The following is a 26,074-nucleotide window of genomic DNA, read 5'->3' on the forward strand; positions in this document are numbered from 1 at the left end:
GTATTGATAAAGGCACTGAGGCTCAGGGCAGGTAAGAAAGTTGCCCGGCTTGCACAGCTGGCGTGTCTGCAGAGCTGGGACTGGGACACCCACTCTTACCCACCATACCACAGTGCCTCCCCTGGAGAACACATGGTCCTCGATCCCTCTCTCTGGCTCCAAGAACCACTGTGATGTACTGTGTGATGGACTGCTCATGTAAGCTAGCATGAACACCAAACCATATGCCTCTGACCTTTTTGCACAGTGGCCCTGAAATGGGAAAGGCGAAGATCTCCATGCCTTAGAAAAGGGAGCATGCAGGGGACCAAGGGTCTCCAATCAAATCTAATCCCAAGCAGAGTACCTACACCAGAGCAGAAGCAGGGGAACTCCAGCCCTCCTGCAGACAGCTTCTCCCCCAAAGAAAGAAACTAAAAAGGGACAGTTAAAAGAGGGTTTCAATGGGTGGTAGGTGAGGGGAGATGGTCTTTGTGGGAGAGGGTCTTTGTACAGGAGAAGAAAAAGGCTCTAAATCACAAGACCATGGCAGCAATGGGAGCCAAGGGGCTAAAAAGAGAAAGAGAGAAGCAGCAGAGCCAGCTGGAGAGCCAGGGGAAACAACAGCACAGATGGAAACAGAGGAGTGTGCAGGTGAAATAGGACAACTCAGGTGGAATCCACTCCTCTGCCTGTGTTAAAGTCCAGATGGTCTAGATGGAGAGCATAATGGTGCCACCTCTTTTGGAACTGACCCTTGTTCAGTCTAAGATTGGTCCTCTTCTTTCTAAAACGGTCCATTTTTCTTTAAAAAAATAGTTCAGAGAACTGTGGGAACACAGGAGTAGCTCCAGAGTAAAGGGATCTGGAGGGTGGGTAGAAAAAAATGGTTGGATAGGCCAACTCTCTCTAGATAGCAACCAATCCCTGGGGATTTCTGGGTCATTTTACACCTTTGGGGCATTTACAATTACTATTTCAGGAAACCGGCACACAGCATACTACATACACATACATCATACTATATTTTATTTGATGTGATGGGAGTCCAAGTGTGTCACCATGAATTTTAATTCTCAGTGCCTGGGCTGCTCAGTTGTAACAGCAAAGAAACAGTGTGTCAATTCAAGTTGAGCTGGGTCATGTATCTGGCTTTCCGCAAGACTGGCAGTGTTAAGGGAGGTCTTTGGTCAATTATACCTATTTTGAAAAGCCTATCGAGTTTCAAGTGAAATGTGGCTGTTTTTATCACCTTTTGGGCGTTCTCATTAAGATTCCATGATCTAGCCAGAAAGGCCTAGCAGTAGCTAATATCTGACAGCAATCCAGAATTCCCCCTCACTGCCGCGATGAGGCCAACATGTACTGGTGAGAGGGGCTGGGTTGCAAAGAGATCTGATCTTACTTTTAAATAAACACATTTAAAACTAGGGGCCTATGCAAACTATTCTATATAGGATGCATAAACAGCAAGGTCCTACCGTATAGCACAGGGAACTATGTTCAGTCTCCTGTGATAAACCATAATGGAAAAGAATGTTTTTAAAATGTACACATATGTATAACTGAATCACTTTGCTGTACAGCAGAAACTAACAGAACATTGTAAATCAACTGTACATCAATAAAAAGAGAAAGAAAAATTAAAATATAGAAGAACAAAGAAGACTCAAGTCATCGCTAGCATTATGGCAAGTCTTTCACCTTAAGGGTTTTTAAAACTCCATCTGAGGGCTTCCCTGGTGGCGCAGTGGTTGAGAGTCTGCCTGCCAATGCAGGGGACACGGGTTCGTGCCCCAGTCCGGGAGGATCCCACACGCCGCAGAGCGGCTGGGCCCGTGAGCCATGGCCGCTGAGCCTGCGCGCCCGGAGCCTGTGCTCCGCAACGGGAGAGGCCACAGCGGTGAGAGGCCCGCGTACAGCAAAAAAAAAAACAAAACAAAACTCCATCTGATCGTCCAAGCCTTACAAGGCTGTGCTGAGCAGGGAGGGAAAAGCATATTGCATAACCAAGATTCATTGGTTTTATGTATACATAGTCACAAAGCTCTAATTCCCAGTTTACTCAGTCTTAATGGATTCTTCATAGCCAGAGAAGTGGTGTGCTAGTCTTTACAAAAAGACAAAACAAAACCAACCAAACAAAAAAGCATATAGGCTTCACAATACTTCAGCAGAATAAAAGGGTGGGATGGGTAAATGGGTGGGTGAAGCAAGATTAATTGTTGATAACTGTTAGTACATGGAGGTTCATTATATGACTCTCTACTTTTGTATGTGTTAGGAGTTTTCCATAATAATTTTTTTTTAATCCACAGAAGTACTAGGAATTTCCATGAAGCAGAACTACTGAAGTCTAGACTTGAAAGGATGGTGTCAGTTATTTAGACCTCTGCAAATGGGCCGGCCTACCAGCTCACCCTGTATCCTTCAGGTACCCTATACTCCAGCCAACTTAGTTGTCAAATGAGGTGTGAGTCACCTGGGCTGTACTTTCCCACTTCCTTGCCTTTGCCCATGCTATTTTCCTCTGCTTGGAATGACCCCTTCCCTTATACCCCAGCTCCGACTATAGAAAATCCAACCCACGTAAGGCCTAGATCAAAGGTATCCTCCTTTGTTAAGTCTCTAATTATGGCATGTGGAAATAATCTCTTCCTCCTTTGTACTCCAGAACTTTGTGGGTGCTCTCTAGGGCCACAGCTCACTGTGTAATGATAATAATCATGAAAAAAAGAAGCATGATGATGATAGCAGTGAAGATATACTGAATGTTGTATGTACCAGGCACTTTCGATATGTCATCACTTTCGATCCTTACAATATCCTTTGAGGCTATTACCCTTTTATTATCACATTTTACAGATGAAGATCTGAAATGCAAAGAGGTCCAAAAGGCGAAACGGGGGTCCAATGTGATATGATGCCAGCTGTATCACCATAAATATTAAGCCTTTGTGCCTATGACCCGTAGCTACCACACCAGAGTGATATGGTATAAAGTCTAGTTGAGACAAAATTCTAACTTTCAGGAAGACCGGAGGGCCCACATTCCTGACGGTTAACAATACTGCATATGCCTATTCTTCCTACTGAATTGTAAGCTCCTTCAGGGAAGGGACTGTGTCTTTTTCTATTTGTGAACCCCCAAAGCACTGTCTAGTAAAATGCCTTGTACATAGAAGATGATCAGTAATATCTGGTTAATTGAACACTGCATTAATACAGAGCAGTTCTGCCTAAGGGCGATATACAACTCTTATAATCCACCTTGCTGCCTCCACAAGGAAATAAGATGGACACATCAGCCCACAGAACTGCCTAGGCCACTCTCCTCTCCACCAGCTCTATTCACAAGGCCACAAAACTGAAATAGTTTTCATCTTCTCCCTACATTGGCATTGTAAAGAATGAATTCTTCTTTCAGAAAGAAGAAATAATTATTCCCCGATGCTATTTTTATTTAGCTTCCCAACTGAGGGCCCCCTCCCCTTTCCTCTGCAAAGCTCCCACCCTCAACAGAGTAGGGAAAAGCCAAAAGGAGTCAAACTTTGTCTAGGTGATGACCCGGGAATCTGGAACTAAGGAAGACAGGCTGTTCTCCTCTTGAGTTTCCTTTCTCTTATTTCCCCTTTCAGACTTCCTAAACCCGGGTTCTTTCCAACCAAATTACACCACACTGATTGCTGCTAATCTCTGACCATATTTTTATTTTTTATTATTATTTTTTTTTTTTTGTGGTACGCGGGCCTCTCACTGTTGTGGCCTCTCCCGTTGTGGAGCACAGGCTCCGGACGCGCAGGCTCAGCGGCCATGGCTCACGGGCCCAGCCGGTCCGCGGCATGTGGGATCTTCCCGGACCGGGGCACGAACCCGTGTCCCCTGCATCGGCAGGCGGACTCTCAACCACTGCGCCACCAGGGAAGCCCTCTGACCATATTTTAACCTTCTTCCTGAACACAGTGATGCTCTCTGTCCCCTAAGAACACTTGGGGCTCAATTGTCTTCAATTCCTTCCCCAAACTCTTTCAACGTTCCTTTTTCTCTAGCTAGAAGTCTTCTCCCTCCAAGGACTCAGCTCATGCTATACTTCTGCTAGGTGTTACCCCAGGTGGCTTTCAAGAACTGAGCAAGTACTAGCTTAAGAGAGGTATGATTTAGGTCCTTCTTCCACTCTGGCTCTTAATGCAATTCCCACCATCAATATGAGCATTTTAATAGGGGAAATGAGAAGGCCTTCTAGTCCCAAAAGAATGAGGCAATAATGGTAAAGGGACTGGCAACAGAGTTGGGATTTGGGACAAGGGCTGGTCATTGAGGCTGGCTCTAAGTGTTCCCTCTTCTGGGCTCTCATAAGCCACGATGCTGTATTGTTCAAGTGATGTGAATTTCCCACATTTTCTTTTACTGAAAGCTATTTGCTTTGGTCATAAACTTAAGCCAGCAAAAGACCCTGAGGAGTGTGTGTGTGTGTGTGTGTGTGTGTGTGTACATACATCTACCTACGAAGAGGTAGATGGGGCCACAGTGAATTGTGATATATCAAATAATACTCAAGTTTTATCTAATGCCACTCATCTTGACAGCCTTGCATTTTCAAAATTAATAAAAAGCATAAGGAAACTGCTACACAGTCACCAACCAAAGAATCTTGGCCACCAAGCTAAATATCTAGTCATCTGTGTTGTACATTAAGTGTGAAGGCACATATCACAGTTTGAGATTTAAATGGGCAAAGCAATACCTACAGGAAATCGACAGTCACATAGCAGGTTTTTCTATCAGCCAATGCTTTCTTTGTCAGTGCCTTCTGATTACACACACTTGTGTATTCTAGGCATCGGTTCTACTTTGCTTTTGTTTAGGTTACTTAATATTCCTCCTCTTCCAAGAAGCAGAGACAATCAATAGTCAGTTATAAAGTCAGAGGCCATGTCCCATCTACCTGGCCAGGGTACTTTCTGTCAACACCTGTGGCCCAGAGGGTTAGCCTTCCAGCCATGTGTTCCTGATCACCTGGGAGCCTGGAAGTAACCTGTGCCCTCAAGTCTTTCTCCCAAGAGCCATCACCATCTTCCAAAGAGCTCCCCCACTTTCTAAAGCCACCCTTGTTCTAGCGAACCATGCAAGATGGCAGACCCACCCTTAAGGTAAGAAAAGCCCTTTGGAGTGGGGCTTGCAATCTTCTCTCACCAAGTCTTTTTAAAATTTGCCCTAAGCTGCACTAAGAAAACTCCAAGGACTTCCTATTTCTCTCTTATGAATGAACAAATCATTTTCATATAGAAGCATAACTTCTCAGGGCTTCATAACCAGCCAAACACCATCCTTTCTCTTGCAACTGAAAAAAATTACAATTCTCCTTGGAGAAATAAGCTTACTTGTTTTTTCTCTCTATTTCTTTTTTTTTCTTTTATCACAAGAAAGTGTACTGACCAAAATAAAGCATTTCTAACAGCGACTAAAAGGACAAAGATTGTACCAATCTCTCAAAATTACTGCCAACACAATATCATGTTTAAGCACAGCAATGACTAAATGTATATTTTCTCTAAAGATAGCTGGAAAAGATGTTCACATATATGTTTTACTTTCTCCAGTATAAACTGACCACAGCCAGAACTCAAGCACATTCATTTTTCCAATAAATAGGAAAAAAAATCAAATATGGCATATTAGTTTTAACAATATCTCTAAAAAGGAGTAAGCTACTCTCAAAAGCATTTTGATACCAAAACATAGTATAAATGGCCCCTATAGTCTTCTGCTAGAAAATCAGAGTGACGGAGTAAAACATTAAAACGAAAATGAAAGAAAAGGGTTCCCCCCAAACAGGTAATGCTAGCAAGCCTGGAGGTTTAAGAGCCCTAAGATAAAACATAAGGTGAGTTAAAATTTCAGGGAAAAAAACTGCACTTATAAGCAACAAATTTGCCTGTGGATTAGTTGGTCAAGGGACGACACACAGAATAAGTGATGCTATTGTAAACCACGCAAACTGTGGAGTGGGAAGGAGTTTCTTACTGTCAACATCCAGCTACTGTGGCTAGAATGAGAAAGAACTGTATTTTTCTCTCTTCTCCTGCTCTTTGGACACTTTGTTTTTAATGAACAGTTGGTATCAGAGCTAAGTCCAAAGACTGTTACATGTGGGATTTCCTAACGCAGAGACCTGGCAGGGCTGTGCTGTTAGGCCAAAAAACTAAACAGAAAAAGAGACTACCTCAAAATGTAACAAGTGAGCATCCTCATTCTCTTTCAGTGTTTTCATTTAGTTGGAGCAAATGTTTTGCTTTAATGCAATTGAAAAGAAAAGAACATTTAGGGACAACATAGCTAGATCCCTCATAAAGCTTCATTTTCAAAAGCAGTGTTTGAATCTCTAAATAAATGACAATTCATTCTCTGTTTACTTTAGGTAAACAGAAAATGCATTGCAGAGCACTTGTTTTCAAAAGCTAATCAAGAACATTAGGTCCCAACAGATTCATTTAATAGAAATATAATAGGCATTCCTGCTCGCTTTTCATCTTGTCTCGCTATAAATGCTAAAATGAACAGCAAATTAACCCTGCATTGGAACAGAGTCCCTGTCACAGCTGAGATCCTCTCTCTCACGACTTGGAAACATCCCCGCATCCTGTCGCTGCTTTGACTTCTACATAGGAGAGAGAAAGCGCCTGATTGAGTTTGGCAAGAGAGTGTAGGAATACTTGAATTCTAAAGGGAGTACTGCGTGTCAACTCTGCTATCTTTCCTAGCAGAACAAAATATTACCATGTTGTCTCCTAAAATAGTGTACAATTAGGAAGTAGGAGGAGGGATGGGGATGGGATTTTTTCTTTTTTCTTTCCAAGCTACATACATCAACTGTCTTTTTCTATATTTTTAACTTTACTAGCCATTCTCCAAATGGCTGCTTATCAACTACTATACAGAACAAGCTAATAAAGACAGGGCCATCCAAGCTCTATAATCAGATACAAAAGATTTGCAAACAATTTGAGATCTTATAATTCATATTCAGTGATATCAGAATTAGCATTTAGAACTCTATACAGAAAAACTATAATACTTCAAAACTTATGTAATAATGAACAAACCCTTTCAAAAACTGTTTTCACTGTGCTAAAGTAACATTCTAGACTTGTTGTAAGTATGTTATTCTTACAAGTAGTTCGCAGTTATTCTTGAAGGCAAGCCTTGGAGTTTCCTTAGCATAGTGCTGCTGGGGAAAATTTTCAGCATGTCCATCTTCATCTCTAGCCTGAAGGGAAATATAATGGCCTATTTAGGGACTTACAAATAATGGAAGAAAAAAAGCTAAAAGCATAACAGCTCAGATCATTAAACAAACGGGAATCGAGAAATCACAACATTAATAAGAAATTTGTTTAAATACGCAGTACGCCTTTTAGGTATCAAAATTTGGGATTTATTTTTCTTTACATAGTTCAGTTTGAACATGCAAATTCATTGTGGTGTAATATTTAAAATGATACAAAACAAATCAAAAGCAAATAATTCTGTTGAAAATTACCACCACTTCAGACTTCCAGTGACTTTTGTTGCACATTTAGGATTATATGACATACATACGTGTTTAAACTTTTTGGCATGCTTAAGCAATCTCTAGATAATGCACTTTTAAAAAATTCTAATAGCAAGGCCATAAGAAAAGCAATTTGCATAGTTATATTTTGCATTGTAATATTATTAGAGATAAACTGATTCCCCTCAATTTTTAAATAAAGATCTAAAAGGAGTAATGATCTAGTAAGAACAATGATTCTTCAATCAAATGCAGTAAAAAAAAAAAGATTTAATTAAGAAGCTGCATTAAAAGTTACTGGTTATTTTCATCTACACTGTTAATTAAGAAAGCTGAAGTTTAAATGGAGACATTAACAGAACCCATTAGCAATACCCCTTGCATACAGTCTTCCCTTTCTAATCTCCATTGGTTTCTGGTTTGGAGTTGGAGAGAAGAAAGAGGTAGGTGAAAGGAGGCGTGTCTGCAGCACACTCATTAAACCATTCATTTGGGTGACACTTGCACTCTGCTCTGCACTCCTCTTATCTCAGCCCTAACTGCTCTCTCTTTCCTGGCCTCCTGAAATTCACAGCTGAGCTGTCTCCCTCACATATGGCTTGCATATAATTATGCATATTCCATTTTGCACTGCATTAAAATGATGAGCTCCTGGCTCCCTGCCAGCTGATTTTAAAAAGCCCAAGTGAAGTAGGAGAAGGGAGAGAAACACAGGGAGAGCCGCACAGGAAGCAGCAGGTAGTTCTATCTGCTGTCTCTCTAGATAAAATGTATGTCTGGCACCAGGGGAACAGCTGAGAACTACCTGTTGTGATGTATGGACTGAGGGGGAGAAAACAATGAGCATACATCTGTGCATAGCGATGACAGCGCTGATGTATTGTTTCTCTTTTAATGGCGTGAAATCTGCCCCTGACAAGTATCACTCAGAGCTCTCAGCTAGACTAGGGACTGTCGTTTTAGAAAGGGATCACTACTCCGTACATTTTAGAATGTACAGCTTGCCTTTCATAAAGGCTTCTGCCACTTATTGCAGGGAGGGAACTGATGGAATTTGGAAGTGGACTGTCATGGTAGTAATACTGGGGTTACAAAAAGTATTTTTGAGATTTACAAACATCTCTGGGATTTGGTGCCTTTTAATTTTACCTTTTATTCCCCCCCTCTACCAAATCAGAGTAAAATAAAAATGCAGGATTGGACGATGTGTGACAGAAAAAATGTGTAAGCATGCTCATGTCCAATCAAGGCACTGAAACCAGTGATGTTTCTTCTCACAGCATCAGGTCTACTAGGCAGCTACATCAGTGTTTAAGCCAATAGAGCCTTAAATGGGGCCCATTTTAAAGCAGAGTGTATACATAAAAGGCAGCTGTATAAAAAGCGATAAGATGCCAATGGGTAGCAAACATGTCAGATTCTTAAGTGAATTTTAAGGCACTCTGTGAGGTGCAGGTCTTTTGAAGGCAGGGACCTCATTTATTTCATCTTTCTTACTCTACTATGCCCAGCGCCTTACTTTTAGTTGGTGCTTAACAAACATTTCAGTGATGAAAAGAAACCCATACCTGGTTAGTAACTAGACCCTACCACAACTCTGTAGAAGACACCACCTCAAAATATGCTAAACTTGGTGGTAGGTTTATTATATTCCTGATGCACTATGATGCATATGCTTGGAAACATACTTGGCATATAGTTTACAAGGGCTACTATTTACATATGTATGTCTATATTCAATATATATGTATCTTGTGTATAAATATTCATAAGGTGGAAGATGTTTATTATGCATGTACTATGTATACACATTCATACACACCAGATGCCTGGGGATATTTTCAACATTAGTGGCAAAAATATATTCATTCCACTTACATGTAAGGTGCTCACAATGCTTTTTATGGGGCAAAAAAACCCATTAAGGTTTGCCTGTGCTTCCTCAAAGGGGCTCCAGGATTTTATATAAAGTCTCATAATTTATGAGAGTAAATAAAACAGCAGTGGAAGAGAAAGGAGAGGAGGGTTGGAGTGATTAGAAGTGGAGAGAGAAAGGCAGAAATTTGCTTCTTTATTAAACCGTGTATTTGCCTCTGCATCACACTCCATGGAGCTTGGAACAGTCTGCCTCTGATAATCAACCTGATTCTTGAGTCCAAGAAATTCCATCCTCCAGCCATTCGCTGTGTTTCCACCACATGCCACAGAGACGGAAAGCATATGACATGCAAGAAGACCAAGCACCATCACCCTCACGTGTGTGTGCACACACAAGCACTCACACACCTCTCACTGACGTAATTCCCTTTGCATTCTCAAGTTTTTTAATGTAAAATTTTAAACTATTATTACTGGACTAAGTGAAATTAAGTGCATTCATCTAAGGCAGTAGTTCTCTGCTCTGGTTGCATATGAGAATCATCTGGGGTGTTTGTTTTTTTTTAACGTATTGATGCCTGAACTCCCCCTCCCCATGATGTTTCCAAGATTCTGATTTAACTGGTCCAGGGTGGGGCCTCAACATGGAATTTTTTTTTTTTTTTAAAGCTCTCAGGTGGTAGTAATGCACAGGCAGCCCGAGAACCACTGATGTCAGGAGTGTGCCTGGAGGAGGGGTATTGAGAGGGGGCCCTGAGCGGACTTGTCAGCATGGCCCCCAGCCAGGCCCCAGGCCCACTGGAGTGAACAGCTATGCAACACTAGGAGGATACAGGATGTGTCTCCAGCAGTGGGGTTTACTCCAAAGATTTAGAGATTTCATGACTAGCTGCTTAAAGCAAAAACTTCTCTTTATTTATTTTTAGTTTCTGGTGTGACAAATAGTCTTGGAAGAACTACTATACCTCTTCTTCAAAAAGGCCTTCCTGAACCTCACTGACCAAGTCAAATACCTCCACTCTGCCCTCTCTTAGGCCTGACACAGGTGCACCCTTACACTGGCTGCTGTAATTTTTGTCTTCCCCACCAGACTGCAAGCTTTCTAAGGGCAGGATGGTGTCCGGCTTCTCGCCATTGGATCGTCGGCCCCAGCCACTGACTGGAGCATAGTAAGCGCTCTGTAGGAACGAGTTTAATTATCATTCCACAGCAACTTGTGGCAACGTTAGACAAAATCCATTAGAACTTCTTTACCCTACACGCGCAGATTCATTTCAGCACTTCAGATTCATTTGTATATTGAAGCCATTGCCTTTTTCTGCATCTGCCCCATTATGGGTGGCAGACAATGGCGTACCATGCAGGTAGACAGAGGGAGTCCACGACCCCTGCAGGGAGGGTATGTAAACACTGAAGCTGCTCGGAATCACTGCTCACAGTAATAACACAAAGCAGACCAACTTTCGGCTGGTTTCATTATTGTTCTGGAATTCTCTAAGGACTGTGCCTCCTCTAACGGCCTGTGTCGAGGCGGACCACCCCACCACCAGTTCGTGGTATCCACCGGGGCCAGGAGACCAGTGTTGATGTCTGACTTTGTTCTAAAGTGACCAGTTCTTGGGCGTCCCTGGTGGTGCAGTGGTTAAGAACCTGCCTGCCAGTGCCAGGGACATGGGTTTGAGCCCTGGTCCGGGAAGATCTCACATGCTGCAGACCAACTGGGCCTGTGTGCCACAACTACCGAGCCTGCACTCTAGAGCCTGCGAGGCACAACTACTGAGGCCACGTGCCACAACTACTGAGGCTGCACGCCTAGAGCCCGTGCTCCACAACAAGAGAAGCCACCACAATAAGCCCACGCGCCGCAACGAAGAGTAGCCCCCGCTTGCTTCAACTAGAGAAAATCCGCACGCAGCAACAAAGACCCAACGCAGCCAAAAATAAAAACAAACAAATAAATAAATTTATTTAAATAAATAAATAAAGTGACCAGTTCTGACAGAAGGAATGTCAAAACACGTCATGATGAACTAACTCTCTCCATGGGTCTTATTCTCAACAGCTTTATTCTGACTAATATGCTAGAGATTTATGCCAACTATGGGGAAAAGCAAATGGGAAACTTTTTCACATTTTACTACAAATGTGATTGTCAAACCAAAGGTGCATTTTTGATCTATTATTGTAAGAAGGCTTCACTTCTTGCCATGGAATAGAAATAAAACTTAAAGTCCTTCAGTTAAACTGCAAGGGGATTTCCCCATCTCGCTTCCAGTCATGCATCTATTTTCATGCCATGTCTAGCATTTGAATAAATAATAGATAATGTGAGAAACTAAGACTAATTTTCTCTCTACCTCAAACACCTCTGGCTTAAACAAACTTTATTTTCACCTCTCTTTCCCTGTGAATCATCACTAATTTACTTTTTAAATTTTGATTCTTACATTCAGCAAACTTTATTTCTTCTTTCAAAGAATCCACTTATTCCTTTGGGCTAAAGCCTTGGTACCATGTGCATATCCAAGCAAGATCAGCATCTTTTCTCCTCTGGAGGATTCCTTTAGAAAATGTGGAACATTCTAAAAACAGCTCTACTGGCCCATCCCAGAAAAGTGCAATGTTTCTGACTCAATGAAAAGGTTAACACTGTTGCCATTTAAATGGAAAGATAACTAGGCTTGGGAGTTAATACCTCCCTGTGAGGAATGGGACTTTACACCTCCCTGTCATTGTGATTTCAGAACTTCTTTGGAAAACAAGAAAAGGTTCTGCCTGGAATCAGAGCTCGGGGGAGCGCTGTAGAGCTTCCAGACTTTGCTTTCCAACCCTTTAGCAGATGTAGCACGTGTCAGCTCACACATGTGCTGCGGTGACTAGACTTGGGAACATCAAAAATAGTGCATCTCAAAGTTGCAGGAGTACGCTTAGAGATACAGAGCTCTAGAGCAAAAATTTTAGATTTTATAACTAATTTTTGGAATCAGAAGCAATAGAATTTCTTTTCAAAATTCAAGATAAATTGAATTTATCACAGGGAGACCACTTCTAGAAACCCCTGGAATTTCATTTTCTGGTGTACCATTTCTGGTCTGAACTTCCTTTGTCGAATGTCTATACACACTGTCTTGAGGAAGCAAAGAGAGGAATAAGCGGCAGCTGCCACATGTGGCCTTTCAGCACGTCACGAACATCTCTGTGGACTTGACGTAAACAACAGCCCAGCTTCTTTGCCGCTCAGTGAGGTTCAGCCAGTGCTGGCCCTGGGCTGGACAAGCACGGAGGCCTCCGGAGTAGCTCCTGCTTCCACTTGAGGTACCGCCAAGTTACTCTCATCTCAGTGGCCCAATTCCTCATGACTGTAAGCCCTGTTCCCTTCAACTGGATTCCTGTCCCTTACCTCATTTCCTCAAGGTAAAACCAGTTTCCATCTCTCCTCCCCCACCCTTCTCCTGGAAAATTCTTAGGCATCTTTTAAGCCTTCATTCAGACTGCAGCTCCTTTAGGAACCCACTTGAGACCTCTTCCTCCTGGTCTAACCTGGGCTTTGTACCCCTCTGTCTCTCTATATCCACTCCCTCCATTGCACTGTACCATGACCATCTATGTGTTTGCCTTCCCCACTAATCTGTGTGGTCCTTGAGTGCAGAAACTGTGGTCAGTTCAGCTGCAAATCGCTAGGGCCTCATCTAGTGCCTGGCATATTATAAAGGCTCCATAAATGGTAAGTGAGTGAGAGAATGAATGAATGAATGAGTCCCTATCCTTTAACCCTAGCAGCTGGACATTCTGCCTTGCACCCCAGTCCCCAGAGGTGAATGTTCTGCCCCTGAACCGAGGAGAACTCTCCATACTGAGTCTCAGCAGGCCTCTGCTGGCGCTTTCTGACGTCATCTGCCTCACACCTGGACCATCACCAACTATTCCATGAACTTCTGCCCAACTTGATTAGTGTCCCTCCCACTTGGTTAGACACTAGGGTCTTAGCCTGAAGATCCTGTACTCAATTTGGACTTTAGCCAATAATCCTTTTGTCCCATATGTTTCTCTCCTCCACCTCCCACCTGGACTGACTTCTGCCTAACAAAGATCAGTCTAACCTCTGGTCTTTGCCTACGAAACTCTCATCCCCCAAATTCCGTTCCTAGATCAACCAACCTGGTGCCTCGCTCCCTGTTTCTTTATCTCACCTAGTCATAGTGCCCCAAGTCCATCTGGGACTCCTTGGTGTAACTCACCCCAGTTAGGACTCCTCTCTCACCTTCCCTACCAGAATGGAAACGCCTGAGGGCAGAGACTGTGCATTATGTATGAAGCCCCCATGCTCAGCGAGTACCTTGTATAACAATCCTATAAATATACGTTGAATGGATTCATTAATCCTTTGCCCTTCCTTAAGGTAAGACCCAGAAATGCCCTTTTTTCTCTACTCTGAGCTGCCTATCTCTACAGATGGGTTGTTTCTATGTAGGTACATATTCAAGTCACTGAACATCAGAAGGCAGATGGGTCATGACAGGATTGTGTGTGCATGCAGCTTGGGCAGAGAGCTTTCTTTCTAGACCGAGGACTCCCACCTGGCATCAGGCTCCCTGCTCTGGAGATACTCCAGGCACCCAGAAACTTCAATGTGCGGAGCCAGGCATCTGCTCAATTCATGTTGCTACCAATCTTTGCATCCCGATCCTTTGCCCTCCCTTTCATTAGCTTGTCACTGAAGACTGACTATGGGATTCTGCAGCAGTGCTGCTTTACTTTGCTCTTTTAACAAAATGTATTTAAATTCCCACTTAGCATGTGGGCCGAGGGAGAAGCTGTTTCCCCCAGCGAAGTTCCTCCTAATTCTCCATCCTCCTCAACTGGCAAGCAGAGGGGCTCTCTCCATACCTCTTCAGGCCCCTCTGACAGCTCACACATCTCTGATGGATGAGACGGACCTATTTGCTGCTGCCCTTTTTTCACTCCATACAAACCTTTATATGTATCATAAATTTTTAATAGCCAATTTCGAGTCTTCAAAGAATAACGGTAACAAACATGCAACATGAAGATAATGGGAATCAAATCATGTTTATGGCCTCCATGAGCATCTCCTTAAACGACGTCAGGTCAGAGCTGCTCAGACCTGCGAGTGTATGAGGCTACAGGGCTGATCTCGCGCCTGATTAATGGCTGCCCTCACTCAGGGCCCTAATGGATTGCATGACAGTTACGGCAACAGATTCCACATCAGCCTGAAATACAGCTACCACACGGACTAAAATATATCATCCTCAATCCAGCACGTTACAGCTGTGTCTGGAATAATCAGAGCAGTTGCTAAGTGGTTCTGAAATCCCTGTTTTTGCTTTTCCTTTTTAAAATCTATTTTCTCTTTAGCGAACAGGTGACCCTTCTGGATTCATCTTGCACTGCTATTTGTCAGGTCACCTGAGTGTCTTTGTTTGGTAAGAACTGTTTTTTCAAAGTGGCCACATGTAAGACCCGGCAACTGGGGCATGTGGCCCCTTCTTTTCAATTCTCAGCTAAAGCGACATCACTATCACATCCCAGTCAGCTTCTGATCATCCCAGGACCCTTGATCCACAGTGGATTATCCAGACTCCTGACTGCTCCCCTTCCCCCCCCCCCCACCTCTGCCCATAGCCCGCCATTTGGTTTTTCGCTATTCATTTGCATCTATTACCCTGGGACCCTAGAGGGGAAACAGAAGGCAGGGAATCACAGATGACTTTCTTTTCTCTGACCAGCAACCACAGAAATGCCATAATCAAGGTCCAGATACAACAGGGTTGCCTCCATCTCCTCTGGACAGTTCATATGCTAAGCCGCAGTCAGCCCCGTCCCCTGGGTGCCCACTAACCTGCAGACGGGACTGCAGAGACCCAGAGGCTGATCTCAGCAATCAGCCTGCACTCTTGTCACTGGTCCCCTACCAGCTCTGGTTTTGAGTCCACTTCCATACCACTCCCAGCTCTCCACTCTCACCCTTGACTCTGGCCCTGCCTTGGGCCCTTTCATCTGTGCACTTGGCCTGCCTGGAGCCTGCAGTCCCTCATGGACTTAGCTTTGGACCGTCCACTCTGGTCCTCCACTCTGGACAGCCACAGGAGGGTTACTCTGGTCACTGCTTTGGCCTGGGACAGTTTTACGGTCAGCATCCAATAACAGTGCTCCAAGTACGATTTGTCTTAAAGATACGATTTCTTTAGCAAGAAACAGAACTGTGAATTATGCAATGTGTGTAAAGATCTAAAATTGGCCTGAACATGAAGAAGAAAGACCAGGACTAGGTGTAAAACCCTGACTGTCACTGTGCACTGTCCACACAAATGTTCTGACTGACTCGGAGCGGTGCTGTGATTTATGTGGAGGGGGCAAGCAAAGAAGGACAGGGTGACCGGTCCATGGGCTCTGCCCCCGGGTCTTTTAGATCGTGAAGTCAGAATGCGATTCTGAACAGGATGGTCCTCCTGACAGCTCCAATTATGATCCACGTGAACCTTGACCTGTTAACAGAGGCCCCATCAGGCTTAGAGGAACAAAGTGTAAATTACCTGGCTTCCAACCCCAGGACCAATCGGCAAAGATGGCAGCACAGAGGCTTCATGAATAACAACCTCTGCTCAAACAACACTCTCTGGAGTCTTAGTTTTTAAAGCCCAGTCATTCTGCAGATGATGAATGGAGGTAATAAAAGGTGGGATTGTGGCATGTTTAAATAGGAGATAATCGTTCGCGCAGAATTTGACTGGGGTTGACAGAAAGGCCTGTTGAGGCCTTTCTGCCGAGTATCAGGTTAAAGTCCATTTTTGGATGACAATTTCAGTTAACACTTGTTCCTCTGTTGTGATTACTATTATCATTATTATTATTTATTATTATTATACTTCCAGGAAGTATATTCTGGAATCAAAACCCAGGTGACAAAAGACAAAAAATGACCTGGGTCTCCACGTCCTCTCCCTTTTTAGAATAACTGAGAACAGGGGATGCGTAGGCTCCCTGTACAGTGAGCAGCCCTCCCCCTTCCCCCCCATTTGCTTTAATCCCTCCCTCACCCAACCATTCTGGTACCAAAATTCCCAAACTATTCCAGTTCCTCTGCACCCTGGTATCTCAGTTGCCCAGTGTGATTCTAGATATGAGATAACTGGTAGCCCCACTGGAAGGAGGTTCCCAGACCACAGACTGGACCGCACTGGAGAGAACGTTACCACTTCCAGAACTTCCAACTCAATGACCGCTTCACAGGGCTCTTACCACAAAGGAAGAAAACTCAATATAGAAGTCACTTTGACAGTAACACAAGACTCAAGTCTGTTCTGTGCAAGACACCATGCTAAGAATTTTGCAGACTTCAGCTCATTAAAGCTCCCCAAACCCTTATGAGGTCTGTGTTACCATTACCACCTCCATTTTGCCAGCAAGGAATCTGAAGTGTAGCCAAGTTAAGTACCTTGTCCAAAGCTAAAGAGCTGATAAAGACAAAGCTTGGCAGGTGTCTCGACAGCAGGCACCGGCTCCTGTCCCCACACCGCAGGGGCTCTTCCACAGCGGCACAGCCAGCAGAGGAAGCCTGGCTGACAATGAGCAAGAGAAACGGCAGACATTTTCGGAAGGCAGAGAAATGATGGCTCAAACGTCCCTGTGGGTCCTGGTGGAAAAGAGGGACATCTTGCCCTGTGGTCTCCCCTCTTCATGGTGAAGCACTGATGCCCAACGCAGCTCAAATGGAGGTGGTCACGGAAGCTGGCACCCCACAAGGGCCTGAGGGGCGGTCTACTAGACCACAGCCAACACAAGCAACAAGAAGACACCAAAGCCTGAGCAGACCGAAATCCTGAGCCCACCAAGGTGGAGGGCAATGGCCTCTCCAAGTATTCTGCCCTTGAGGTATGGGGCAGAGACGGGGAACGATGGGAGGGGAGAAAGGGTGAGGAGTGGACATCGAAATGGGAGTGTGCCCAGGAGTCTTGCACAGCAGCAGGAGGAACTCTGCATGGAGATGGGGAAGGACACATCCTTGAACTTGACGGACTTCTCATTAGGGGGCCTGCTTGTTTTCAAATCTCTCTTATATTTTGGTTTCATCCTACAAATTTAAGATTATGGGATCCTAAGGTGAGAGTGGGAGCCCAAATCTTTTCTTGGATATCAAGATAGATTGAGACGGGCTTCCCTGGTGGCGCAGTGGTTGAGAGTCCGCCTGCCGATGCAGGGGACACGGTTTCGTGCCCCAGTCCGGGAAGATCCCACATGCTGCGGAGCGGCTGGGCCCGTGAGCCATGGCCGCTGAGCCTGCGCGTCCCGAGCCTGTGCTCCACAATGGGAGAGGCCACAACAGTGAGAGGCCCGCGTACCGCAAAAAAAAAAAAAAAAAGATTGAGACATGTTTTCAAGGACAAAGGATTCTAAATTCATAAAACTCTTCTTGTGGCTCTTGCCTAAGCATAGAACATAAAACTGTTATGGTTTGATGTGGAAAATAGTAAAAGGGGAATAAGAATGATCAGTTGATATAACTATTACTAGTATTAGCTTTCCTTTATTAATAATAACAAGCAGAATGCAATCAAGTATCCTAGTGTGATAAAGAAACTTCATTCATTTCTTTGCCTTACGGGATGACAGACCTTTCCCTTTGGATTATATTAAAATGTTTTGCCCAAATTCATAAACTGTAGGTTGCACTACTCCAAATTTACGCCAAACCACTTTGTGTGGCATTGTGACTTCACAGAAAACAGACCGCAATGACAAGAGCATTTACATAATTTTTTCCTGAGGTCTCATTCATTCATTCATCACTCATTGAGCATCTACAACTAAGTATCCAAAATGAATGGCATCCAGCCCACATGCTCAACACATTTTAATTTCTGAAGTTCAATGATAACAATAGAACGAACGATCCCTAGCCAAGGTCTAACCATACACCTTCTGGAGTGTCGAATATCATACGTTTATATCCTATTTAAAATTTAGATTTTTAAATAATTATAAATTTGAAAGGTAAATAAAAGTAAACCACAAAAAGTAAGGAGTAGAAAATATTCTCATAAACACACAAGAATTATGAGGAAGTAAAAACCAAGAAAAAGCAAGAGAAAATTCTGAAAGTTTGAGCAGCCCTGTGCCATTTGGTTGAAGAAGTTAGTACAGAAAGGGGTGAAGAGAGCCATTTGGTGCCAATAACGAGCTGAGCGTGATTTCCGGTGCTACCGATAAAAACGGGGGACGTAACATCCAGCTTAGAAATTCGTTGCAAGGATTGAATGAGAAAACCCATCACATGTCCCACACAATGCCTGGCACAGAGTAAGAACTCAATAGATGACAGTTATTTAAATTTCACAAGTCCACTTCTTTTCTGGAGAGAAAAACTCAGCTGGCAGGAAGGCCATAGTGACTCAGTATCTTTTCTTATCATTAAAGTCTTGATTAAAATCAAGTTGCAGGCAGCTATAGGGCATGGTCAGCAGCGAGAGGCAAAGGCGAAGACACTGGCGAAGGTTTGAGGGCTTTTAGAAATGCATAAACACACCCTCTAATCAGTATCCTAACCCCCTACACAGCATCGGTACTTAATGACGGCTTCTATCTCTCTTCTGCCATCTGACTACCCATTGTGCCCTCTGCAAATAAGGCATCATTTTGTTTTCTAACCTCTTTATCTCCTCTTATGTTTCATGTGTAACATCTCCATCAAGAAACTTTCCACCCTCACTGGGCAGCTCCCACCCACATAAGCAGCCTGGGATTCCTGGAGACTGCTACATGTTGAATTCCACCACCTTCACCACACTTCTGCCAAATTAACAACCAAGGTTTTATTGCTGGTACCCTTCTTTACCATTCACATCATCCCCCTTTATTCCCTATTTTCCAGCTACTAACTTCATCCTGTATGAACTTTGTTTCTAACTCAGTGATAGACGACACCTGTATCATTTGCTGATTTCAATGCTCAGCAGAGGTTGGACATGTATACATGGTGACCACACACTCTTTCCAAACTGAATGGCCTCACCAAAGATGGATAGGAGCAGACAAATAGAGGCGAGGAAGAATTTCCAAACAATCTAATATTTGGTTCACCATTTTCAGAAAATGTGCAAATGAGTGAATATTATTTTCTTATTCAAAAGGCTAGGGCTTTTTTAAACTAAATGTTGCAACTCTTATTAGGTTCTTATTTGTTTTAAAATTCAGTTCAATATTGTTGCCTTTGAGGTTTTTTTGTGTTTGTTTCTTATTGTGTTTATCCTCATCTTTCGGACACATCATCCCTCCTTCCCAACCCTTAGACAGGACTCTGAATCACCTGGCAATCCCCTCACCATAAGTGAGAATCCCCTCCTCCACTTAGTCACCTGTACAATCAGAAACAGCTTTCTTTTATTTTACTGACCTATTTCATCTTAAAGTAAAATGCCCTCCTTGTACAAAACACTTTCATTTCTTTCCACCCCTTGCCCTGTCGCAGGAAGCTGCTGTACGGGTACCATATAATGTTTATACTCATTTGTTTCGTTATATTACATCCTGCCTTCCTGCTCTAGGATCTGATGTCTACAAAGATATAATCAGAATTGGTTTAGATTAGTATCTGTGGCAGCAATTCCTATAAATGATACAGACAAGGCAGTAGCTATAATGTCTGTCTTGTTTCAAGGTAAAAATGAAATATGACATCTTTGATGGAGAAGACTCCACGGAGACCCGGGTGGAAATGCAGCCAGTTCTCCTGCTCACAGACATCTCTCTTTCCCGTCATATGGCTGACAGGTGTGTAATCATGTTCCTTAGTCACAGTTTGTGTTAAAATAACCAATTACCAAATGAATAAGAGTCGAGTCCCAGTGTGACTGTCGCCACCATTGCAAAGTGACGATGTGCCTCTAAAACACAGGGCTTGTACTTCCCTGGTGGCGCAGTGGTTAAGAATCCGCCTGCCAGGCTTCCCTGGTGGCACAGTCATTGAGAGTCCACCTGCCGATGCAGGGGACATGGGTTCGTGCCCTGGTCCAGGAAGATCCCACATGCCGCGGAGCGGCTAGGCCCGTGAGCCATGGCCGCTGAGCCTGCGCGTCTGGAGCCTGTGCTCCACAACGGGAGAGACCACAACAGTGAGAGGCCCGTGTACCGCAAAAAAAAAAAAAAAAGAATCTGCCTGTCAATGCAGGGGACACGGGTTCGAGCCCTGGTCCGGGAAGATCCCACATGTTGCGGAGCAACTAAGCCCGTGCGCCACAACTATTGAGCCCGCGCTCTAGAACCAGTGAGCCACAGCTACTGAGCCCGCGTGCCACAACTACTGAGCCCGAGCGCCACAACTACTGAAGCCCACGCGCCTAGAGCCCATGCTCCGCAACAAGAGAAGCCACCGCAGTGAGAAGCCCGCGCACCGCAACAAAGAGTAGCCCCCGCTCACTACAACTAGAGAAAAGCCCACGCGCAGCAACGAAGACCCAAAACAGCCAAAAATAAATAAATAAATTTAAAATAAATAAATAAAACACGGCTTGAAGGGGAGGCTCTGATGCGCCCCTCCCCAGCCAAGGATGCTCTCCGAGGAAAGGCTAAGAAGCCTTTCCTACTCCACGATAAATTTGCTAAAATGCAGGACATTTCTCCCCTGGTCCCTGCCCTTAGTAATGAAGCTTCCAACAGGGCCACCACGGATGGTCTGTGGGACCTCCCAGGCAACTCAGTATCCGTACCATTTCCTGTCCTTGATCTTTCCAGAACACATCACCCTCGCCTCTCATTGAGTACCCAGAGGTGCTCACCCACCTGACCGCCTGCCCACCTAGATTTCCACATGAACAGGGCAGTATCTACCATCAGCTATTCTTCTCCCCATGGTGTACATCACCTTCCCTGAGACCCCGCAGTGACAAGAGACAATGCTAAAACCCAAGAGCCCTGCCATTCCAAGCCTATCGTCCCAGGCAAGGAATTCCCCAGACCTACTGCTCGGGAAAGGTGGGGTAGCACACAGGTAGCCTATACAGAGACACGTGTCGTTCTATGTTGTGGTACAGTCAACAGTAGCAAATCCATCAGCACTCACAAACAATGTAAGCACAAAAATCACACTTTTGATTGGCCCAAAGGTTATTTGTTAACATGCTGGGGAAGAAAGTCTACAAATAAGTCACATGAAATCAACGTAGCAAGTTGAGATAATGACTTAGTAACAACAGATCAATTATAATAGCACTGTTATTACGCTTCATCAAATATAATAACCCAACCCCTCCTGTTGCAGGGCCTGTGGGTAGAGGAGCCCTACCTCCCAGATTGGCGGCTGAAGAAGTTGAAGGACAGGTAAAAGGCAGTTACTGCCCTGTGGCTTGGTTTCCCATCTGTGAAGCAGGGCTAGTACTCGTTACCCACGCTCGGTTTAGTGAGAGAGTGGCTATAACCTCCATGTTACACTGATACATATAGATCACGAAGAGAGTTTGAGTTTGATTTGAGCGGACATTTTTTGATCAGAAATACTGTATGCTTTCAAACAAACAAGTTTCCAGTAAAGCCAAAGGTAGTGACGATTCAAATTTTCAGCAGCAAATATGAAAGCAAAATACAATTAACCAAAAAACTCTCTGAATTGGTTTACTTCAGGTAAAGTATACAAGGAGTGAAAAGTACAATTATCTTATATCTCTCATCTTTTTTTTTCCTTATCATAGAAGAAGTTCCACCAGAAGATTTACCTATAAAGACCAGACTAATGTTACTTTCCTGTAAAAAGGCTTGGTAAGCTATGCTTTGCATGAGATGAAGGACAAGAAACATTTACGGGGAAGAAAAAATAAATCAGCTGGTTTTCCTGTCATGTCATTCCTCTGTAACTGATGAGTTTTTAACCACAGTCTTGTTATCCTCATTAGCATAAGTGCTAATTACACCTCTCCTCTCCTACCAGAAGGGCAACCGGAACTCCACACCGGCCTCAACAACGCCTGGCACCCCGGACCAAGGCTGAGGGGGCAGGATGAGGTTAGGGGCACTGTGTAAGGTGAGTGGAAAAGAGTGGGACAGATGAGCTAACAAAGGGGGGGGGTAAAAAATGCAGGTGGGTGTTGAAAGTGAGGGTCTCTTTCCAAGGAGGTGGCGAGGCCTGGTGCCGCATTGCGTCCGGGGTGTCTCTCCTCCACTTACTCAGGCACTCCTGGCAGTTTTGGCAGCGACACCTCGGGGGAAAAGCACACTACTCTGCACATATGGTGGAAAGAATCTTGTGCATCAGTTGAATGCATGCTGTACTACATACACATTCTGTTTTATCTCCGGGCCCAGCCGTGCTGCAAACGCTTGCAAATTGGGAAACCTTCTGTGCAGTAAAAACACGGACAGGAGAAGCTAGACTGTGACTTATAAGATGTGACACCAGCCAAAAAAGCCAAAGTAACAAAAAGTTAAGGCGGGTGCTTCACACTCATCGCAACAAAGGCAGCTCTGCAAGGCAGGGAGGGACTCGCAGCCAGCATTTATCTCATTTCCCTTCATCCTGTGGTTTCAGGCCCAACGGATGGGCTTCCCTTCCACACACATGATGTCCCCTGGGGAACCTCTGCCTGTATCCATTGCCGATTTCGTTTTTGGAATGCTTGAAATTTATATGGACAAAATAGCAGGGAAATTTCTCAGATGTACCTTGGAAGAGGCTAGCGATGAAATGGCTATTTCTGGGCTCTGTCTCATCCTGAGGCCTCTAGCGGACCATACTGCAATGGGATGCCACTGCCCCTGGTGAGTGAATGGCAACCTTTTCACTCCATAAGTGTTTCTAAAAGCACAATCTGATACTGCTCAGGATTCAGAACTCCCTGTATATGGGGGATGTAAAAGGGGCAAAGTGCTGGATTGTTCTGACCTTGCTTCTTTCTCACTCTTCCTTTACCTGACACCCCCCCAATAAAGTATGATTTCTTGAAGTAACTTTTAAAATAAATGTCCCTAATTAAGGAGATTGATATAAAAACCCATTCTCCCTTTAAATCAGAGCTCTTCCTTTCTTTTCTGTTCGCCTTGTGCATGCGTAGGGAAAAGGTGTGAGAGTGTAAAGATTTCTTTAATAAATGAAGACTATTTTTACACGGGTCAACGCATTAAGGTTTCCATTGCTCTTTTTCAGCCTGCGGAGAGTGGTAATGTCTCCCTGTTTCACAAATGAAGATACTGAGATGTAACCAGGTGATCCAACTGAAGGCACAAAAGAATTATAATACGGGGTTCATGGCAACATACTGACTGGTTCAGGGATAAAAGGAAAAGAGCAGAGGGTAGCCAGGGTAATACCCAATATAGTCCCCACTATCTGCTGGTACCTTTCTTATTCAAGGACATATCTCTCCCCTCCTAAACCTTTCGTCTGTGCAACATCAGGGGTGGTAAAGGAGCAACAGGCTTAATAATGCTACGTGTGTGTTGCTCCTTCCCTCACTTAATCTGTGTGTAGAATTCGTGATTTCGATTCCATGTTATTCAGAATCATCCTCTCACACGTTAGGGGTGACGGAAGTTATTAACCCCAAACTGGTGGGAAGCTCGGAGTTGCCTGAGGCATGCTTTGCCTTATTTCAGTCAGTTGTTCATTTTCAATATGTTTTTAGTTTGTCGAGTTGCTAGAAACAATAAAACACATATTTAAAAGATTGTGTTTTATAAGGACTCCACAGGCAACTTCACTCTGCACTTTCCACTGTTCAGCACTGTCCTGTCTTATTCTTCTTTGTTCTTGTGGCTGCCTTTTTTTTTTTTTAATTTGTTGAAATATACAGAAAAAAGTCAGTCATTGGAAGCGACTCTTGCCATTTAACTCTACCTATTGACAACGGCGTGTGATTGTTACTGATATATTTGAAATTCTTAATGGAGATTTCTGAGAAGGATATGCAAACCGAAGGGAAAGAAATATATTACATACTTGGATAAAGCCCCAGGTCCTTAAAATGGACAAGGTCATAAGAGAACCAGCCAGTTGCGTTTAAATACTTCCCCTCCTCCTACACGCCCACACTAGAGCCAGAAAAGGTGGAGCCAGGGGAGAGCCTCTGGGCTACTTTCAGAGTCTCTTTCCTAGTTTTCCCTTTCAAACCTCCCTTCCATGCCAGGCCTGCCAGGGCAAAGACACACCTTCAGCATCACAGCTCACCCCTGGATGAGCAACCACTGTCTACGCCACAACATCCTTCCTCAACCAAGAGATTACCCCCTCAAAGCCTATATTATTGGGCATTTCAAGTACGGCTACTTTGTTTTGTATCATCAAAATACCTGCGTATTTTACTAACCAAATTCTGAGATTGGATTGCATTTTCACACACAGTATATATTCAATCCTTAACCAAGGCTCCTCTTAGATGAACTTCTTCCAGCATTCTGAATTCATTTTCCTTATCTCATCAACTATAGGAATTATGGGAATTATGTAAGATCTGGCCCTTTCTCTCAAGGAGTTTTCTGCTTGGTTAAGAAGATTAGACATACACACATTAAAGAGAGGAAAAAACTGGCAGATTCTTGTTTAAATATGTACCCTGCTTTCCAAGGCCATGGGAGAGAGGTATCCTTTTGGGCTGAAGGTGGTCAGGAGGAGATGCAATTTAGCTGAGCCCTGGAGGGAGGCTTTCAATAGGGTTTTTTAGTCATTTTTAAGGTCCTGTCCACCTTTCAATTTCACACTCAAGGAGCAAGACTAAAGAGGAAGGAAATGTGCTTTTGGATCAGAACCACAAGTCTGGTTCTAGATGATTAAACCCTATACTTCTACCATCTTCCCCATGTGCTTCCTGCCATGTCTTATCCACTTCTAGATGTAGTCATTTTTTTTTTCCTCCTTACTACATAAATAGGAAATGAATGAAAAGCCTTTGATCACCCTTGACACCTAGCAAGGTGCTTGACACAAGTCAACGTTCAATAAATGTTGGGCGGTAAACTTGAGATATCAGTCAAGGTGTCTACCTATCACATCCCTTTCCAAGGGACTGTGTACCCTGTTTTGTACCATGTGACCCAGCCTTGGCTGACTGGAGCAAGGATATGCACATGACCCAAGGGCGGCCATTAGATAAGCTGTCCAGCAACCCACAACGTGCCCTGTTGCAAAAAGACAGACCGATTGCATCAGATTTCCTCTCTCAGGAACGAGAACTAGAACATAGCAAGAGACTACAACAGGTAAGGATGGGACCTGAACTGAAAGATCACAGTATCAAGGGGAGCTGGAGAGGCCGTGGTGGAGTTGTGCGCACTGAAGTGATGAGGACCACGAACTGTGGGGAAGCAATGAAGTCTGGTTGATAGAGAGAAAAACATGGAGCAGAGAGCCAGAGAAACTCAGAGATACCAAGAGAGAGGAGGTGGAGAGAAGCCAAGCCCTAAAGCTGCCTCAGTTCTCACTGCTTTCTGGTTCCAATTCCAGCTCCCCTTCCCTAAAGAGCCTGGCTAAAATAGACAGGAAGTTCTTCTCTCTTCAGTTTAACTCCGCTCTCTTCCCTTTCAAAAGTCTCAATGCTTGTATTCTTCCTCTCCCGCGGTGGAGAGGGAGAGTGGCTACTGCAGGCGGAAGGGGCCTCAAAGGGTGAACAAACAACGAGGATTTTGCAACCATCACGTATCTCATCACAAACCTCCATTACCTGC

At 44.0% G+C, this 26,074-nt stretch overlaps 1 protein-coding gene across 2 annotated transcripts in view; it reads right to left on the minus strand.

Moving 5' to 3' along the window:
- The window catches only part of SOBP (sine oculis binding protein homolog), a 167,535-nt gene that overhangs the window by 67,150 nt on the left and 74,311 nt on the right, over positions 1–26,074 (minus strand). Inside the window, exon 5 of one of the 2 annotated variants that reach the window (XM_027089374.1) lies at positions 7,151–7,246. The exons of the other annotated variant lie outside the window; for it this stretch is intronic. Coding sequence (XP_026945175.1) covers positions 7,151–7,246 — 96 coding nt within the window. The remainder of the gene's footprint in view (positions 1–7,150; positions 7,247–26,074) is intronic. 2 annotated transcript variants of the gene reach the window in all.

This window comes from Aethalodelphis obliquidens, unplaced genomic scaffold, assembly GCF_003676395.1.
Source record: "Aethalodelphis obliquidens isolate GAN/ISIS:26980383/991018 unplaced genomic scaffold, ASM367639v1 scaffold3, whole genome shotgun sequence".
NCBI classification, from domain to species: domain Eukaryota; kingdom Metazoa; phylum Chordata; class Mammalia; order Artiodactyla; family Delphinidae; genus Aethalodelphis; species Aethalodelphis obliquidens.